The sequence below is a fragment of the Bos grunniens genome, chromosome 2, assembly GCF_055505025.1.
Source record: "Bos grunniens cultivar Pamir isolate PY7600 chromosome 2, Bosgru_T2T1.0, whole genome shotgun sequence".
In the NCBI taxonomy this organism is placed as follows: domain Eukaryota; kingdom Metazoa; phylum Chordata; class Mammalia; order Artiodactyla; family Bovidae; genus Bos; species Bos grunniens.
Genome location: NC_141166.1, coordinates 113,204,780 through 113,225,628, shown reverse-complemented (window position 1 = coordinate 113,225,628; position 20,849 = coordinate 113,204,780). Strand labels below are relative to the sequence as shown.

At 42.9% G+C, this 20,849-nt stretch overlaps 1 protein-coding gene across 10 annotated transcripts in view; it reads right to left on the bottom strand.

Moving 5' to 3' along the window:
* Positions 1-20,849, bottom strand: part of RAPGEF4 (Rap guanine nucleotide exchange factor 4) — a 334,437-nt gene that overhangs the window by 80,504 nt on the left and 233,084 nt on the right. For 8 of the 10 annotated variants that reach the window (XM_086358458.1, XM_086358473.1, XM_086358491.1 and 5 more), the window contains 4 exons: positions 17,779-17,832; positions 17,357-17,463; positions 13,170-13,291; positions 11,483-11,666 (listed from right to left, as the gene is read on the bottom strand). In XM_086358458.1, coding sequence (XP_086214584.1) covers positions 11,483-11,666; positions 13,170-13,291; positions 17,357-17,463; positions 17,779-17,832 — 467 coding nt within the window. The remainder of the gene's footprint in view (positions 1-11,482; positions 11,667-13,169; positions 13,292-17,356; positions 17,464-17,778; positions 17,833-20,849) is intronic. The other 2 variants (XM_086358467.1, XM_086358519.1) reach the window with 1 other exon arrangement.

The following is a 20,849-nucleotide window of genomic DNA, read 5'->3' as shown; positions in this document are numbered from 1 at the left end:
AAGCAAATTTGGATGGAAGCAGATAGTTATAGCTACCTGTATTTGTGTATGAGACATATATATCAGATAGAAAATGCAAACATTTTTTGAGGAGATGCTATGTGGGTACATTATTTTTCCTTTATAAAAATTAATTCTTCATGAATCAGGGACAGAAAGATATTTCTTTGCATTCCACTGCTTGTTCAGTAAATCCACCAGAGAACTTGAAGCTACCTGTTAGAGATGAAATATTATTATTCATGAAAAAAAAAGAATGAAATTGGATTTGGAGTAAGCAGACTTGGGTTCTGTCTCTGGTTCAGCTACATATACTACTGCGTGATGAAGAAGACACTCAGAATCCACTAAGCTCAGTTTCTCCATCTGTAAATTGTGGGTAATAACATTAGCACTACTCAGTTTGCACAGTTAGGCTGAGGTTCAAAGAGGGGATGTAAATGAGGTCACTATATATAAAAGGTATAGTGCAAAGCATATTTAATTATTACGTTTGTCTGTGATCCTGACTTGTGTGTTGATATGAATTTTTTCTACAGTAGATGATATATTTGAACTTCATTCAGGTCTATATGGGCTTCCCTGGTGGCTTAGATGGTAAAGAATCTGCCTGCAGTGCATGAGACCTGGGTTCGATAGATTCCCTGGAGGAGGGCGTGGCAACCCACTCCAGTATTCTGGCCTGGAGAAACCCATGGACAGAGGAGCCTGGTGGATTACAGTCCATGGGTTCACAAAGAGTTGGGCTGAGCAACTGAGCACAGCACAGCATAGGTCGATATAGTCATCATTTAATGAACTGAGACTAGTCTGTAGTAACTATTTTAAAATCAGATTTCCATGACATGTTTCCTCAACAATGCTCAAAGAACAAAGCCAAGAGACCGTTTTGAAGCCTTTTTGGCCTGGGACAGGTGGTAGATCGCAGAACAGAACACAGGCTCAAGTCAGAAAGACCTGGACCAAATCCTGAGTCCCCCTCTTTCAGGATAAACAACAAGTGATTTAACATAAGCCTCATCTTCCTTATTCATAAAATGGGGATAATATTAATCACTACCTCAAAGATCTGTTGAAAGAATAGAATCAGACAGCTGTTGAGCACAGTGCCTAGCACACATGTGCTCGGTAAACGTTGGCTGTAATTAAATACTATTGTAGTTGTTTTTCCGTTTACAATCCCTTGTGAAACTGGGAGAGAGTAAGAAAGATAGCGCTGCTGCTGCTGCTGCTGCTAAGTCACTTCAGTCGTGTCCAACTCTGTGCGACCCCATAGACGGCAGCCCACCAGACTCTGCCGTCCCTGGGATTCTCCAGGCAAGAACACTGGAGTGGGTTGCCATTTCCTTCTCCAATGCATGAGAGTGAAAAGTGAAAGTGAAGTCGCTCAGTCATGTCTGACTCTTCGTGATCCCATTGACTGCAGCCCACCAGGCTCCTCCGTCCCTGGGATTCTCCAGGCAAGAACACTGGAGTGGGTTGCCATTTCCTTCTCCAATGCATGAAAGTGAAAAGTCAAAGTGAAGTCACTCAGTCGTGTCTGACCCTCAGCGACCCCATGGACTGCAGCCTTCCAAGCTCCTCCATCCATGGGATTTTCCAGGCAGGAGTACTGGAGTGGGGTGCCATTGCCCTCTCCAAAGATAACGCTAAGTCGTGTCCGACTCTTACGATCCCACAAACTGTAGCCCGCCAGGCTCCTCTGTCCATGGGATTCTCCAGGCAAGAATACTGGAGTGGGTTGCCATTTCCTTCTCCAGGGGATGAGAGTAAGCAGGTATTAAACTCATGTTATAGTTTAAGAGACTTGTAATCTGACGATGTTGGGGGACTTACTGGTAACTTGGTAAGACCAGAATCCAGGGCTCTTGTGCTTAGTATGGCTTTCACTTTATTTAGCAGACTCTTAGGTCAAATGCATGTATCTCAAAAGCTGTCATTAATTTCTCAAAATACCATTAATTCTCCTCTCAAAAAAACTCACTATCCGGCATTCTGTCTTTAGTCTCGGGCCCTCCAATCCATTCTCTACAGATAGCAGAGAAACCTACCTACTGCAAAGCTGGCCATGCCACTAGTCAACGGTGCTCCAAATGGCTATAAAATAATACACAGACACACAGAGAAGCAGACCCCCTTCAACCTGGCCTCAGCCTAACTCTCCAGCCACATTTACCCACATGCCTGCTCTGGGGGCACTTCTTTGGCTCCTTACTGGAACTTTCTTGACATTTTTCTGGCCCCACACACCCCTGCACCCCTGCTAGGCTAGGAATTCTTTCTTCGTTCTAGGAAGAAGGGCACTTCTTATTTTCTTCTGTGGTTAAAAAGAAAGGGTTTGAGAATCAACCTAAACACCCAACGGTGACAAACTGATCGCACTAAGGAGTTTTCAAAGGATAGACTACTATGCACCTATTAAAAGTCCCACCTTTTAAAAAATACTTATGGTTAAGGGAGAATGCCATGCTATATTATTAACTGTAAAAAGTTAGGAACTGAAGAATAATCAAGGGATAGGTACCAAAATGTTAATGATAATAATCTCTGGAAGATGTGATTGGCAGGTGTTATTTATTCTTCTTTGACTCTTTTTAGTACTTTCCAAATTTTCTATGCAATGAACAGATCAACTTGAACATTAAAAAGGCATAACAATCTTGAGGCAATCTAATAATGATGCCTAAACTGTAAACTGTGGTGTTGGAGAAGACTCTTGAGAGCCCCTTGGACTGCAAGGAGATCCAACCAGTCCATTCTGAAGATCAGTCCTGGATGTACTTTGGAAGGACTGATGCTAAGGCTGAAACTCCAGTACTTTGGCCACCTCATGCGAAGAGTTGACTCACTGGAAAAGACTCTGATGCTGGGAGGGATTGGGGGCAGGAGGAGAAGGGGACAACAGAGGATGAGATGGCTGGATGGCATCACTGACTCGAGGGACGTGAGTCTGAGTGAACTCTGGGAGTTGGTGATGGACAGGGAGGCCTGGCGTGCTGCGATTCATGGGGTCGCAAAGAGTCAGACATGACTAAGTGACTGAACTGAACTGAAACTGTAAACGGCAGCTATATCCATCTTTTTCTATCCCAAATCTGGGTCCTAAGAGCATCAATCCATAGGTTGGTTCTTGGGCATGTAAATATGAGAAACAAGGAGTAAACTGCTTTCATAGGGCGAAGGCAAATCTAAACTCTAGAAACAGCCCACTTAATGCAGTCATTTCTTCTGGTAAATTCCAGAAACTTACACTTAGGGCACAGCTGTCTTTTCAGGAAAAACAAAGGCAAAGTTCATCATGTGCTGAAGGAAAAGACTCCATAGTGAATTTTTTTTATTTCCTCAGGATCAGCTCTTTTAGTCATGCTTCTGTTTTCATTTGATTTGCATCTAAGGATGGACTTTTTTTCACTCTGAACATTCTCTTGGCATACCCCAGCAGAAATCACAAGCCCAAGCACTAATGGTTTTAGGCTTGCTAATCTGGGTTCCACTGAAAAAACAAATTTTCCTATAACTATCAGGATTTCAAATATCACACCCTCCAAAAATAGCTTGGGCAGGTAAAGACTATTAAAAACAGGCTCTGCTAATGAAGAGAAAACACACAACCTCTCACGTGCCCTCTAGAGCACATGTGTGGAACAGCAGGTGGTGGCTGTCTAAACAACTCTTCCTTCTGGTATTTTCTCGTATCACTTGATTATCTTAAATTGTTTCCTTTCAATCTTATGTCCCACAGTATATGTTAGAAAATATTACTCAAGCACATGAAATAAATGAATTTAAGATTATGAGTTTCTGACCATTTGGTAGACCTAAACCTGCCAGCATTTCAAATATACATATATAATTTATATAAATATATATATATTTGTATATATTTCCTGGTGATTGCAGCCATGAAATTAAAAGATGCTTGCTCCTTGGAAGAAAAGTTATGACAAACCTAGATGGCATATTATAAAGCAGAGACATTACTCTGCCAACAAAGGTCCATATAGACAAAGCTACAGTTTTCCCAGTAGTCATGTATGGATGTGAGAGTTGGATCATGAAGAAGGGTGAAGGCCAAAGAACTGATGTTTTTGAACTGTGGTGTTGGAGAAGACTCTTGAGAGTCCCTTGGACTGCAAGGAGATCAAACCAGTCAATCATAAAGGAAACAAATCCTGAATATTCACTGGAAGGACTGATGTTGAAGTTGAAGCTCCAATACTTCGGTCACCTGATATGAAGAGCCAACTCATTAGAAAAGACCCCAATGCTGGGAAAGATTGAAGGTAGGAGGAGATGGAGATGACAGAGGAGAAGACGATATGGCATCACTGACTCAATGAACATGGGTTTGGGCGAGCTCCAGGAGATGGTGAACGACAGGGAAGCCTGGTGTGCTGCAGTCAATGGGATTGCAAAGAGTCAGACACAACTGAGCAACTGAACAACAACAACAAATACAAATTTATGTGGGCTTCCCCAGTGGCTCAGTGGTAAAGAATCTGCCTGGCAATGCAGGAGACTTAAGAGACACAGGTTTGATCCCTGGGTCAGGAAGATCCCCTGGAGGAGGGCATGGCAACCCACTCCAGTATTCTTGCCTGGAGAATCCCGTGGACAGAGGAGCCTGGCGGGCCACAGTCCCTAGGATCACAAAGAGTTGGACATGACTGAAGTGACTGACTACACATAAATTTATATATAATTTATAAAATACATATAAAACTCAAATATATATACATATATAAAATTTCATTTCCCCCCCTTCTGCTCAGGCCCAATTGACAAGCTTCTAGGCTTTTAGGGAGTTTCAAAATTTCAGACAGACCAGAATTAGATTCGGGAAATGGCATCCACTCATTTCCCTTCTGCCTGAGGCTGTTTTCTGATCGACAGCTTCCAGTGGAGAGCTAGGTCTCACTTTACTCGAAAGAGGAAGTTGGGAGCCTTGTATGGCAAGAGCCTTCTTTGTCTCCTTGAAGCCTCTTTTCGTCCAGCCGGCCTCAAGCTTACAACATTCTGTTTACCTGCTCAGTCCACATCTCTTTGTCCAGTCCCTCTCCGAAGCACTTGCTCAAAGGCAGCCAGAATGTATGTTTCTGCTGGTAAGGGTCTCTACTGTATCTATTTGCTGTAGGGTAGCCTCTTGTTTTTAGACTTACAAACAAAGCAAAATCAAAACAGTAAGCTGCAGAAGCTCATGTTAGGTTTGCTGGCCCTGTCTGGAAGCCGCAACAACAGCGCCATCAAACTCTCACTGTTGTACAGCACTTACCCCCAAAAGCCGCCCAGGTCTGCACCTGTGAGGCTGGGTGGGCATTGTGAGCCACTCTGCCTGCCACCACATAAAAAGCTAATTTCGCATTCAGAATATATGTTTTTTTTCAATACCAATAGCAACAAGAGTGTGCCAAAAAATTTCCCCTGAAGCTCTATTCTGTTTTTTAAACTACAGAACATTCTTTCATAGTTTGACAGTTAAAATGCCGCAGTTAATGTAATAAACAGAGAATTTTTCTAAGTAGCCTGTCAAAACAAGTGACACTTTTTTTTTTTTTTGCTAGCGAGTCTCAGATTCAGAACAATAGGAAGTACCTTTCAAAGCAACATCTTCATTATACAATCAAATTCTCAAAGTAATCTTCTCATCAAAGAATATTGTGTTATTTCTTTCCCAGTAATTACCAGAGTTCTGCAACCTCCCTGGCAGTGGTGACTATTATAAAATGCAGCTGTGCTGAGTTACAATATTGGGGGGTCCTGCCCCGGTCAATATGGAACCAATGCAGCTCATGCCTCCACATTTCCTAGTGACTTGGCAGTTTGGGCAGTCAAAAGTCAACATTTCCAGGACCAGTGAATATACCATCAAGTTCCCAGGAGCAAAGGGCTCAGCTGTTCTCTGCAAGGACAGCAGAGACACCAGTAATTCTTGATGAACTCAGCTCATTTTCTTTCCACTTAAAGTACAGTAGAAGTTTCAAAGGTTATTATCTGATAAAAAAATGGGGTGTGTGTGTGTGTAGAGTCGGAAGTCTGTCTCATAAAATTAGATTCCTTCTTTTTCACTTTTCCATCTATTAGGGACGGTCATTCACATAGAAATAAAAGCTAAGAGTACTGAGTCACAAGAAGAACTAGCAGTTTAATTTCAATGTTTGAGGTTTCATAAAGCCTGAAAAGATGGGACAATCCTAAGGGCACCCAAGATGATGTATCTTGGGATACTCATGAAACCTGTACTCTACAGCCAGAGATGGGCTGGAAAAGTCCAAACTGTGTAATGTAACTTTCTCTGAAGGATCTCTGAGTTAGTGCTGTATGGAAGGAAAAGAAATACAGGCTACTCTTTCTAAGGGAGACTCATGACATCAGCTCTCAGGCTCTTGCAAGGGTGAATCAAACAATTAGCATGAATATCCTTAGCATGCTGTCTTCCTTCCACATAGCCAACGCTCAATATGTTTGTGGCATCCAAATCTAATTTGGGAGTGCCTAATCCCCACCAACTGTATAAAAAAGATCTTCACGACCAAGATAATCACGATGGTGTGATCATCCTGACATGCCTCTTGAGAAACCTGTATGCAGGTCAGGAAGCAACAGTTAGAGCTGGACATGGAACAACAGACTGGTTTGAAATAGGAAAAGGAGTATGTCAAGGCTGTATATTGTCATCCTGTTTATTTAACTTATATGCAGAGTACATCATGAGAAACGCTGGGCTGGAAGAAGCACAAGCTGGAATCAAGACTGCCAGGAGAAATAGCAATAACCTCAGATATGCAGATGACACCACCCTTATGGCAGAAAGTGAAGAGGAACTAAAAAGCCTCTTGAAGAAAGTGAAAGAGGAGAGTGAAAAAGTTGGCTTAAAGCTCAACATTCAGAAAACGAAGATCATGGCATCTGGTCCCATCACTTCATGGGAAATAGATGGGGAAACAGTGGAAACAGTGTCAGACTTTATCTTTTTAGGCTCCAAAATCACTGCAGATGGTGACTGCAGCCATGAAATTACCCCTTGGAAGAAAAGTTATGACCAACCTAGATAGCATATTCAAAAGCAGAGACATTATTTTGCCAACAAAGGTCCGTCTAATCAAGGCTATGGTTTTTCCAGAGGTCATGTATGGATGTGACAATTGGATTGTGAAGAAAGCTGAGCGCTGAAGAATTGATGCTTTTGAACTGTGGTGTTGGAGAAGACTCTTGAGAGTCCCTTGGACTGCAAGGAGATCCAACCAGTCCATTCTGAAGGGGATCAGCCCTGGGATTTCTTTGGAAGGAATGATGCTAAAGCTGAAACTCCAGTACTTTGGCCACCTCATGCGAAGAGTTGACTCATTGGAAAAGACTCTGATGCTGGGAGGGATTGGGGGCAGGAGGAGAAGGGGACGACAGAGGATGGGATGGCTGGATGGCATCACCTACTCAATGGATGTGAGTTTGAGATGGTGATGGACAGGGAGGCTTGGCGTGCTGCGATTCATGGGTTGCAGAGTCGGACATGACTGAGCGACTGAACTGAACTGAATCCCCACCAGGTGGCGCTAGTGGCAAAGACCACCCCCCCCCCCTCGCCCTGCCCCCCGACCCCGCCCCGCCCCGTCTGCCAATACTGGAGACAGAAGAAACATGGGTTCCATCCCTAGGTCAGGAAGATCCCTTGGAGAGGTGTATGGCAACCTACTCCAGTATTCTTGTCTGGAGAATCCCATGGATAGAGGAGCCTGGGGGGCTACAGTCCATGGGGTCGCAGAATCAGACACAACTGAAGCGACTTAACATGCTGTTAGCACGCACATTCCACAGGATTACAAACTCTCCAAAGGCAGGAACTATTTCACTACTTTCAAAAAACCTCTTTGGCAGATGCTCAAAAATACATGTGAATTGAATGGCATTTCTGTCTCCCTTGAAGCAACTGAGAGCTGAGGGACATCAGAGCTGGGGCTTTATGTTCATTTGTTCATTCAATCACTCAGCAAAGGTTTGCTGATAGCTGGCTTGGCGTAAGGCACAGAGCTTGGGATATGCCCTTTTCTAACTTCCACATCAAGTTCAGTTTCCCTCTTCAGATCATGTTCTATCGATATGTACTACATTTTCCTTTGTAGCGTGCAATGCAGCTGTTATTAAATGATTATTTGCATAACCAGTTGTTAATGGTCTGGCTCCTGCCCTAGACAGAAAGCTTCAGGCTGGGGGTGTGACCCTCTAGTTTAATGCTGCAGCCTTTGCAACTAACATAGTATCTAGGACAAAATAAATGTTCAATAAATATTGGTTAAATGACTAAATGAATGAAATAAAATGAGCTATGCCTTTGCCTTTAAGAAACTCAGTTTACAATAATGTTTCTCTCTCTCTCTTTTTTTTTTTTTTTTTTACAATAATGTTTCTCAACAGAGGCTTTCTGTTCAGGGCAGCTTCTTATTTTGTAGGGTTCTAGGAAGAAAGCTGAGCACTGAAGAATTGATGCTTTTGAACTGTGGTGTTGGAGAAGACTCTTGAGAGTCCCTTGGACTGCAAGGAGATCCAACCAGTCCATTATAAAGCAGATCAGTCCTGGGGGTTCTTTGGAAGGACTGATGCTAAAGCTGAAACTCCAGTACTTTGGCCACCTCATGTGAAGAGTTGACTCATTGGAAAAGACTCTGATGCTGGGAGGGATTGGGGGCAGGAGGAAAAGGGGATGACAGAGGATGAGATGGCTGGATGGCATCACTGACTTGATGGACGTGAGTCTGAGTGAACTCCGGGAGATGGTGATGGACAGGGAGGCCCGGTGTGCTGCGATTCATGGGGTCGCAAAGAGTCAGACATGACTGAGCAATTGAACTGAACTGAACTGAGGTAGTGGAGTGTGTTCAACATCCCTAGGTCCTGCCACGGCCCAGCAAATGCCAGCAGTGTGGCAACCAAAACCCACAATTTCTGATACCTGCCCCTCGGGGCTGGCCTGCAGCTGTTTCAGAACCAGTGTGATATGGGCTTGAATGAACGTGGCAGCAAGAAGGGACGGAGCCAGGACATGAAGCGGAGGTAAACAAGGGACAGTGAGACACGGGCCACAGGGAAGAGCGGAGAGAAGCAGTCTAAGGGCAAGAGCACAGTGCAGCGTGAGAGCCGTCGTCTGAGTTCCCCAAATCCAGGGGATTCTCCCGTCTGTCCACCCACCGCCCCCACTGCCCCACCTCATGGTCCTTCAGAGCTCAGAGAACATCAATTGCTGGGCAGGTTTCTTGAGTACAACTCATGATGAGATCAGTGAAGCTCTGGCTTTTCTCTTTGGTAATTTTGGACTTTCCCGCAAAATTTTTGTTTGAAGAGAGGGTTTTGAAGCTAAAGGAACTGAGAATCATGGTTGTGGAGTTAAGGATGATGATGCTGATTGGGTAGAGGGAAGGCCTCTGAAACACATGGTGTGCAATTAAGAGAAAGTTGTGACCAAAAATGAGCTATGCTGAAGAGCCTCCTTGCAGCTCAGAGTAAGGGCAAGGGAGAGGGAAGAATCCTGGGGAAAGGGGAGGAGGGTGCAGTGAGAGGCTGCTGGGAGGTGGGGCCAACACCAGGAAGCTGGTCTGAGGGACATGGAGATGTGTTAAAGGGCAGTGCTTCTGTCGAGAGCCACTGGTAAATGGAGGTTGGCCAAGCCAGTGACTCAGAGTCGACACCCACAGCTGGCTGGAACCAGTTGCTGGGTGGAGTGGGATTTCATTTCCAGCAGAAAAACATAAGCCCTGTGTGCAGTGGCTGCAGGACCGTGTGCCAAGTCAGCCTTTAGTGAGAAGGTTTCCCTGAGGCACTTGCTTCTTTGTGTGCCCCACAGGGGTCGTGGAGTGTCCTAAACAGCTGAGCCTTGAAGAGCTGACGCTTTTGAACTGCGGTGCTGGAGAAGACTCTGGAGAGTCCCTTGCCCTGCAAGGAGATCCAACCACTCCATCCTAAAGGAAATCAGTCCTGAATATTCATTAGAAGGACTGACGCTGAAGCTCCAATACTTTGGCCACCTGATACGAAGAACTGACTCATTGGAAAAGACCCTGATGCTGGGAAAGATTGAGGGCAGGAGGAGAAGCGGGTGACAGAGGATGAGATGGTTGGATGGCATCACTGACTCGATGGACCCAAGATTGAGCAAGCTCCAGGAGTTGGTGACGGACAGGGAAGCCTGGTGTGCTACAGCCCGTAGGGTCACAAACAGTCAGACATGACTGAGCAACTGACCTGACTGACTGAAACAGAGGAAGGGAGCAACAGAGTCTTTCTGCATTGATCTGATTAAACACTTGAGGGTCCTCAACTTTAGCGAGCAGGTTGCTACTGACGCTCAGGTAGGTTTCCACTGAGCTGGATGGGAGGGAGCACCTCACTGGACGAATGGAGGCCCTGAAGAGTTAACAGAGCAGTGGTGTCCTCTTGTGTCTTTAAGATGAAAGCCCTGATTCTAAAAGATACGTATACCCCTATGTGCATCACAGCACTATCTACAATAGCCAAGACATGCAGGCAACCTAAATGCCCATCAACAGATAAATGGATAGAGGTGGTACATATATATTGATACCATGGACTATTACTCAGCCATAAAAAGAATGAAATAATGCCCTTTGCAGCAACATAGATGAACCTAGAGATTTTCATACTAAGTGAAGTAAGGCAGGCAAAGACAAATGTTATATGGTGTCACTTATATGTTGAATCTAAAAAGTAATACAAATGAATCTATATATAGAACAGAAAGACTCACAGACATAGAAAGCAAATTTATGATTACCAAGGGAAAAGGGAGGGGGAGGATAAGTTAGGAGTTTGGGATTAATAGATGGAAACTGCTATACATAAAATAGATAAACAACAGATTAAATATATAGCACAGGGAACTATAGCCAGTGTCTTGCAATAACCTATAACGAAAGTAATCTGAAAAAATATATGGAACTGGATCACTTTGTTGTGTGCCAGAAACTAACACAATATTGTAAATCAACTGTACTTCAATTTTTTTAAAAAGAATGTGTCTCCAAGCTAAGGAGAGAAGGCTCTGCATGGGGCAAAAGAAGGTGCTGAATGAATGAATGTGGCATAGGAGAACAGGCATGAAGTCCACAGTCCTGACATCCTCTGTCCTGCTGCATTAGAAAGAAGGGGGCTGCCCCAGGCTGGCACAGAAGCAGAGCAGTTTCTGTTTGTCATGGACCAAAGGTTGTTTAATACGTGGACTCTGTTTTGACATCCTGAGCCGACTGCTAACAGTCTCCAGAGTTTTAACTCATGCAATAAGGGAAATGGAACTATCTGGCTCAAACATAGAAGAACATAACAGGAGGCAAACACTGCTGCATTGCCCCTTTGCAGCCTCTCCTTTGGCCCTGGGTGAAGTCAGGCCAGGACTTTTGAAGTCAGCCACGTTTCCCTCCGCGCAGGGGCAAGCCTCGCACAGGGTGGCCCCAGCGACCAGCTAAGGGCTCTCACTCACGGTTTGCGAAGGACCATCCTCATGTGGGCGTCCGGGCCCATCTGCGACAGCAGCAGCATGGTGTCCTGCAGCTCCTCATCACACTCCTTTTTTTCCTCCTCCGTAGGCAAAGGGGCATCCTCATGCTCATCATCCAGAAACCGATAAAATAAATATTTGTCTTGGAAGTGATGCTCCTGATCCACTACGGGAAACATGGGGGCAAGCGTCAGCCGTGGGCACCTCTGCCTCACAGCCCGTTTGCCAGAAACGAATGATGGTGTCGGGCAAGACAGCCAAGTGGCAGCGAGGCGGTGGGACTCCTCACCCTTTTCCCGTGGCCTCGCCCAGGGCCCTGCAGCTGGAAGACGGGACCTCCGGGTTGCAGGCATGCACCTCACAGCTCTCTCTGACCCGCCCATCTCCTGAGCTGCCCTAGGACTCTCCTATGAGAACCGGCCAACTTCCCTGAGATGAGCCCTCTGACCAGTGAAATTGCCTTGATGACATTTTCTAGTGTGTGGGTTACACATCCCAAAGAGGAAAATGACCAACTGCCAGATCATGCTCTATAGTGGTTTTGTCAAAGTACAGACTGAAAAAAACCTGACTTTATCAGCATCAGAATTGATTTTTTTTCTTTTTATATTTACTGTTTATAACCATGTCTGTCTGCACTTTAAAAATTAAAATAAAATTGTCTGAGCAAAGCTGACAAGACCAACCATCTAGGTCATATACCCCTAGTATCTAATAATAATTTCCTTCTAGTTCAAGTTTTAAAAAGTTTTTTTTTTTTTTTAATCATATTGCCTTTAAACCAGAAGATTTAGATCTCTGAAAGACAAAGTCATGAACTTGGTTTATAATCTGTCATCTATGTGTCTTAAAGTTTTAAGCTCCTTTTCAGGAGGGAGCATCAACACTGTCCAAAGATAAGGAGTGATAAATCCTTGCTGCTCAAAAATATGAATCAGCATCATCTGGGAGCTTGTTGGAAATGCAGACTCTCTGAATCAGAGTCTGCATTTTAACAGGAGTTCCAGGTGTTCTGGATACACAGTAAAGTCTGTGAAACACTGGCAAGACCATCATTACATTCCCAGGTATTAAAGGAAAGATTTTAGTAGTTTGTCTGTTTGGAAAAGTGATCCTTAAACAAATGGCATGAAGAGTTAAACCACAGTCCCACTCCTGTCCTGAATTGTTACTCTGCTTAGATATCAGGGGCTACAACCATAGAGCACGCATGATTTTACATACGGTCATTGCGTGGGTACACAAATTGGCTCTCCCAGAAAACGCAGGTTCTGAATTCATTACTCTTTCATGTCATCAGCCTGGCCACACACTTCATTGCTCTCATTTGGCCGCTGCATCAGGATTGCTGTGCGATGCTCAGAGTATAATCACGCTATCAATGAACCGTGAATGCAAACTAATAAACATAATTGGAACTGATGCACTCGGGTTGCAATTTCATTTTCCCTTCATACGTTCTCCCAAGTTAGGAAGGTACAATGGTGGAACACTGCAATCAATGGCATCCATTTGCTGCATTTGTATTGCTAAATGAAGACGCCAGCTCTGCGGGTCCCTAAAGAGATCATAATTCTTTCTGGCCTGTGTGGGAGTTCAGCCACAACCAACCCAGGGAAACACGCTTGGCATTTCTTGAGGGCTTTCCAGGGACCGCGTGTCATCTTACCATGGTTGAGAACGCTGTCTTCTACCAGGACTTGCCACATGCCCACAGCTTGCGTTCGGGAGTGAACACATGGAGTCTGCTGCAGCATCCAGTCCACCAGCTCGGTCCCCACACAGCACTGTCTGAAGAGTGGCGGGACACAAAGGAGGGGAGGTCACCCACTTGCAGATGAAGGATGGGAGACGGCTTCTGAGAGGAGCCCCTCCTGAAGGGCTTGGTGCCCGTCTACCCTTTGGCAAACAAAGCACCACACGATATGGGCACAGGTTCTCAAACTGTTGTACAAATCAACAAGACCACTCAACTCACAGGCAACCTTCTAGGCAAGGCTGGCTAAACTTCGAAAGAGCATCATAAGTTGCAGCCCCAGGGGAGACAGAAGGGTTGCTAGGCAAGAAGCATCATCTGGCAGGTGAATCCCAGGGCCAGAAATTCTAAAGCTGGTCCCAGAAAATTTCAGGGTCAAATGAAGTGTTAGTCTCTCTGTCGTGTCTAACTCTTTGACCCTATGAGCTGTACCTTGCCAGCCTCCTCTGAGGATAGAATTCCCCAGGGAAGAATACTGGAGTGGGTAGTCAGTCATTCCCTCCTTCAGGGGATAGCCCGACCCAGGGATTGAACTTGGGTCTCCTGCATTGCAGGCAGATTCTTTACCAACTGAGCTACCAGGGAAGTCAAGTGAAGGCAAAGCATAATTCTGACTTCTTTCCCCTGAGCTTTGTGAGGAATGAGTTAAGGTTTATGAGGCCCTAGGAGGTGCTCTGTGACAGGCTCTGGATAAGTGCAAAATTATATACCACTTTCTATTTTCAAGTAATACTACTGAGCTTCCTCAGAGGGGTGTTGGGAGAAACAAGCAATTAGTGATGCAAATCTCTCTGAAAAAAAAGTTCAATGTAATGAACATCAACACTTTGACAGAGCCTGTCATCTGAAGAGCTCCAAATGCTTTCTGTATAGGCACATACTCATCACTATGATGCCCCTCGGGGGTAAGATGGTCAGGATGGGCAAACTATTAATATGTACATTAGTTAGGAAGCACAGAACCACACACATACACACATGTTAGGAAAGCTTCTGTGGGGAGAGAAGTGTTTGTGGCATGACCATTCAGTTGAGGAAATGGGATGATGTAGTCTAAGGGAGGAACCCTAAGGGACAGAAGGACAAGCAGAGAGTTACAAGCAGCTGGCTGCCTACAGCTGGGTCTAGGTCACTGGTGGCCTCACCTCCTGTGCTGAGGATGCCACCATCTTTGAGGCACTGAGGCTGGTTCCAGCCCAGGGAGTTCCTCTCTAGTTGAACTGGAGGGGATTCCTGGTGCTGGTCCATTCTAGGAAGAGCGTAGCCCGGGAGGAGTCATGAGCTCCAGCACCAGGTCTGCTACATATTAGCTGCATGACTCTGTCTATATCGTTTCAAATTTCTGGTTCTTAATTTTTTTTTTATCTATAAAATAAAAGAAGAGGGAAAGATAGCCTCGAAGGCCACGTCCGTTTCTAAGATTCTAGGAACTCTGAAATCTATCAGAGATCCTGGGATGTTCTAATTTGGATCTGACCCACCACACAAGGAAGATGTCCTGAGAAGACTATTAGATTTCCAGGACTGCTCTGATTACAGACTATTACACATTAGAGCCTCAATGGGCAAAGAGGTACCTAGTTACTCTTTGTCCTGAACCAAATGTATGATCTGTCGTGTTCCTCTTCTAATTTGAGAATTTATTAATGGGAAAAGTCATGTAAAAGTATAAAAAATCAATTTAATGTGGCTTTTAAGTCAATGATTGCTTTTACGAAAAAAAGCACATGGAATTGAGATGATCCCAGGGCTTTGGGGCCCTGGGACAGGGAATAAGGATCTTGTATTCAGAACAAAGACACATGGTGGTGCGACTTGTAGCTGATGGAATCATGGGTTTCCTCTCGATTAATGACATTTAGTTATTTTAAGATTCACAGCTGACCTCTGGTGTGGTAATCACTGGGGATGACACTGCATCTGGGCAGACTTTGACCCCTAATGCTGCTGTCATGATAGAAGTGGGGAGAAGCATGAGTAGGGGAGGGGATGAAACGGGAACCAAGATCTGGGACCAGGCACTCAAAATGTCCTGCAGGAAAAGGAAATCATGCCTCATGGGTCATTATCAACAGATCATTAATTTGTGTCATAGGGTGTGGAATAGAGTTAACACCTATGTTTCAGGGGTTTAAAATCTTACTGCTATGGAGCAAGAAAGAGATTATGGTTTCTGACTTCTAGTTTCCAATATTTGTCACCAAAGATGACATCTTTAATGGAATTTCCCTAGTGCAAGTCAACACTTGCGAAAGCATAATCACACTTTAAATTAAGGAAAAGAAATTAAAAAGTAAAAGGTCCTTCAGCTGTATGAGACTTTGAGAGTCACTTGATTAGTTAAAGAGGTTGAGCGCTCTCCCTGAGGCCACAGACAGGTGTTTGAACCTCTACTTCCCTCCAAATTATAGCAGTGTGTAGGAACTATAGACTTAAAAAAAAAGGATGAACTTCCAGAGTTGAAGGAAAGGCTTCCAAATGTAATCATCCAAAATGGTAGCTGGTAAATATCCATATTATAAGGGCAAGAGGAGCAATCTGTCCTTAGAGATGGAACATGTCCCAAGAAGAACATGCTACTGATTAAAATGTTTCTCAGATCCCACCAAATAGAATTCCAGAATTCTATCAAGAAGAGGCCATTCTAAATGTAACAAATAGGGCTTTCCATGGTGGTCCAGTGGGGAAGACTCTGTGCTTCCAATGCAGTGGATGTGGGTTCAATCCCTGGTTGGGGAACTAAGATGCTACATGCCCTGCAACGTGGCCAACAAATTAAAAAAAAAAAAGTAACAAATCATTTTGGTCTTATAAACATATTCATGACAAATGCAAGCAGAAGACTGTTTGCATAGAAAGCAGAAAAAGTGATCCTAAGAGGAAGAATTTGCCATGCATTTCCAGCTTTCCTTGGGAAGAGACTGGATTTTGAGGCAATATATTCAAATATTCACTGTAGGGTGAGTCAGGAATAATTTTATAGGTTCTATCATGGTTGACAATAGCTAGAAAGATATATATCCTTTGAGATAACTTTAAAATTTGTATTCTAGCTTTCCACTGTTTTATGAATTTGGTTCATGTGAATCAAATCGGTTTTGACTCATGCTAAGTCTAATGGGTTCTGAGATCATGTCTAGGCTAAATGAGACAGAGGGCCCTACAATTGCTGAAAGAGGACTGTGAGTCTGAATCATAGGTGCCGGGAGAGAGAGTGAAGGCTTATGTGCCATAAACAGGCCATTCTAGTTCCTGAATCCTTTTTGAATTGATAAAATCAAAAGTTAAAGGTGAGACATGAATCCTTCATTGACCCACTATGGTTCAATCATCTCAGAAGGTCAGCTAAATCACATGGCCCCAGTCTTAATCATTTCTTAACTCCAGTGGCAGCCATAATGAGTCTTTATTCTGTACGATCAGAGGTGTGAAAGAGTTGAATATCTTACTATATTCATACTACAATGAAATCCTACATTAGAAAGTAAATTATGTAAAGGGTATTTTATATTTTTTTCCCTCCTGTATCCTTAGAGTTTGAAACACAATAATGCTTGATGCCCAGTAGGTACTTAACAAATGTGTAGAATGAATGAAAGAAACTTAGAAGTCAATTAACCTTGGTTTAAATCCTGGCTCTGCCACTCACTAGATTTGTGACTTGATCAAGGAAAACTATTTAATCTCTCTGAGTCTCAGATTTATCATCTGAAAAGTGGCCCTGTATCTCCCCTATAGGTTGTGATGAGGATGAAATGAGATAATGTATGGAGAGTGGTCTTTCTTGTTCAGGGCTTCAAGTATAAATGAACACTCAGTAAACGTTAGTTGAATCTCATCTAAATCTAGTAGTTTTCCTAAAATATACTGGCAAATAGAAATAAAGGTTTTCGTTTCCTTGTTCATCACACTTAAACCAGTGTCTAAGCAAATTAGTTCAGGAGTAATTCCTGGGAATATTAAGGCTAATTAGAGTTAAGTGAGGATCCAAGGCAAGCTCAGAAATTCTAGACCCTGGAGGATTATAAAACATGCTGCCTGTAGATGGAAAACAGGGAAACACAAGTTTGTTGTAATTTCACAATTTATATCACACATACCTGTATGTCTTTAGGTGGTATTTTCTATCTCTTATCATGTGAGGTGCTCGAGAGAGAATGGCGTTTCGTAAAATTTTTCCAGCCCTGAGGATCTTCTCTGAAGGAACCTGAATTTTCATCAAGTGAGAGGAGGGGGAAAATAAGGAGGAGAGATTATAGATGGAAAACAAACCAGATAAATCTTTAAATCACTTTTCAATCTGACTCTGTGCTTAAAAAATACAGTTCATTCATACATATGCATTGTTCACTTGTGTGACATGTCACTGTTTTATACTGAGAACCAAGACACACTGATATGTATTGTTTCTAGAAAGTGTATTTGCAGTTTCCTGATGTGCTGCTCTGACATATGGACCACTTCTCATAGTTACTTAAGAAACTAGCTCTGACGGCTCATCAACCCACCTACATCCCATTACCTTGGTAATGGTGTTAGCAGGACGAAGAGGAACGTGAGGTTCAATGAGAGGTGTCTGAAAAATAAAATGTTAAAGCAAAAGAAAATTAAACAAAAGTTCACTAAAGAAAATTATGGGTTGGGGATAATAAGAAACATCTATTTTTATAAAACTCAAAATAGAATTAAAAAAACAAGAGATAAAACCTGCCTAAAGAACTTGAATGCACAGGCATTCAAAGGGCAAGGTTAGACCACTCTATTTGCCAAAATTTAAATATAAATTATTAAAAATGAAAAAACCAAACAGGAATGATTAGATGTTTGTAGGCTTAATGAGAAGGGAATCAATATCTACTCAAAGCATAACAAACATCAGGGCAGAAGAAAAAGCAAAACAAGGTAAACATGAAAAGAGATTAAAATGATCTATCTCAGAGGATAGAGAGAAAGGATTGTTTAAGAATGGAAATGAGTGATTTCATCCTCTCTCATGCAGTTAAGATTCTTTTCCTGAAATCTGTATTTTTAGCAAGTTTTAATTTTTTAAATGATGCTTCTTGATGGTTTAACACACTCACATTCCCTGAACCCACTGGGGCAGCTAGGCTACCATCTCTTCCATTTACAAAGTGGTATAGAAAGTTTTCAGGTTCTGTGACTGTCAGAACTGCTCTAGGATTTAGAGAAAGCGCTTATAATTATCCATTCTTCAGCTGAAGGTGCTGAATTGAAATTCCAGGGAAATGACTTGCTATACAGCTACACAGCTGAGTCCCCTAGTCCTACTTAATCTTCTTTGCTCTGTTTTTCTGAAATATCTGGTAATGGCGTTTCCAAACAGAGGAGAAAGACACATTCCATCAAAGACTGGTAGAACCATCAATACAATGCTGTTTATGCTACTTCCAAAAGGTAAGAGAAGACAGCAGATTTACATACGAGATTGTTGTGGGCAGAATAATAGCCCTCACAGATGTTCATGTCCTTATCCTCAGAACCTATGAATATATTCGATTACATGGCAAAAGGGACTCTGTGGATGTAATTAAGTTAAGGCTCAAAATAAGAAGATTATCCTGATGGTTCTAGGTAGGTTCAATGTAATTGTAAGGTCCTTAAAAGATGGACAAGGGAGGCAGAAAAGTTAGAACCAGAGAGATAACAGTGGGAGTAGACTCTGCCTGATTTTGCTGGCTCTGATGGTGGAGGTGGACATGGGCCAAGGGCCAAGGAACGAGGGCAGCCTCTGGAACATGGAAAAGGCAAAACAACAACATATAATCATGAGCTCCTCTGGAGGCTTCAGAAGGAATGGGTCTGATTTTAGCCCAGAGACTAATTTCAGACTTCTAAACTATAGCGCCATAACGTTATTCATTTCTGTTTTTTTAAGCTTGTGGCAATTTGTTACAGCAGCCACAGAAAAATAACAGATTATTATACTTTACACTAATAACCCTTACTTTTTGCAAATAGAAGCCATTACACTGAAAATAAATTAGTAGGGTTTTCTTTTGTCCCAATTAAAAAATATAATCAATGGGGAAAATAAAAATCAATATTAATTTAAAATATGTACATAAATGTATTCACGTCATGCATGTATAAACATATACCTTTTTTATCAACAGTAAATTTCAGATGAGTTGCTGCTTTTAATATTATAATAGAATTAAGAAAAAAAGGGAAAAGAATCCTATGTTTTAAGAAAACCATAGATGAGAAAGATTTGTTTAGAATGAAATTGCAGTGAATTTAAACATTTTCATCACCTTGCTGGCATCTAGTAGACATCTTTTCCCTCTTGAAATCACTAGAGCACAATTGTCAAACAATGTTATAGGATTTTAGCAGCATTCTGTTTGCAACCAGCATAGACCAAGGAATGTAAATCTGGTCCAATTCAACAGCAGTTTTGAACAGAGCCCGACTTTGTTCTGACATAGCCCACAGTCTTTTATGGAAGACCTTTCATAGGAAAGGGACCATGAGCTCTGAGTCCTGTGTTTGTACCACCTCCTCAAAAAAGACAGGAGAGAATTCTGTGATGCCAAATCACCTGGAAACATGTTCAAAAGTGGGAGACCAGCATGTATGAGGGCCCTGACAATGTGTGCAATCAAAACTCTTGATTATTTCTGAGCCTTGAGTTTCCAGTATTCATGTATCTTGTCTCTTTACATTACATAGGTTGGCTTCTGTCTAGGTTATATGTGCCTGGTTATAAACCCAAACTGTAGAAGCCTCTGGTTTTTCTTGAAAATAACAGCAGAAACCCATTTCTTCTTCCTGTCTTGAAAGAGAAGTGCAGGTACATGTGGTCTAGAGTAGACAGGAAGAGGATAAGCTTCTTTTCTATGGGGGAAAAAAATATCTATTTTTCCTTTGCAGTGGTCTTTGAGAGGCTGGCTGAGCCAGAGGTCAAGAAGATGCCCATGCTCGAGAGTTAATGATGAGTGTTTATTCTTTGGTAGGCACTATGAAACATTATTTGAAGACTGCATCTTTTTGTTTCTATAGCAATGACTACACTTAAAATGCTAGCAAGTAGTCCCTAGGTAATCTATTTGGTTGGACAGTTCCCTTTTTGCTTTCCTGGAACTCTGAAAAGAAACTACTACCAAAGCTGGGGAAACATCGGACTTCAACCAATATTGTTCCTTTGATTTGCAACTTCTAACGGGGCAAAATATACACAAGATTTCCTTTTAGCACGCTAATCTTAGTGCCAGTTCCAGGACCAAGAGGCTGTTTAATCTGTTGAAAGGCAGCATTCTCAGAGCCTTCCCTGGCTCAGAAGTTTCAGGTTTGGAGGCAACATAATGAATAGACGCTTTGAGAAGGGGAACAGTCTCTTTATTTGAATGAAGCCTCCAAGGAACAAATGCAGCATGAAAGCAGAGAAAGTTTTATTTGGGTGGTGGAGGGAGATAAAAACTCGTTTTTGAAAGGGACTCTGTATTCAGTTAGCCAAGCCTCTAGGTCCTAAGAGCTGTGTTGGTGCCTAGCAGCTGTGTGCTGTGAGGTAGGGGGCATTTGTGACAGGTAGGCTGGGTCCCTGGGGCACAAAGTCATTGCCAATGCCTGTTC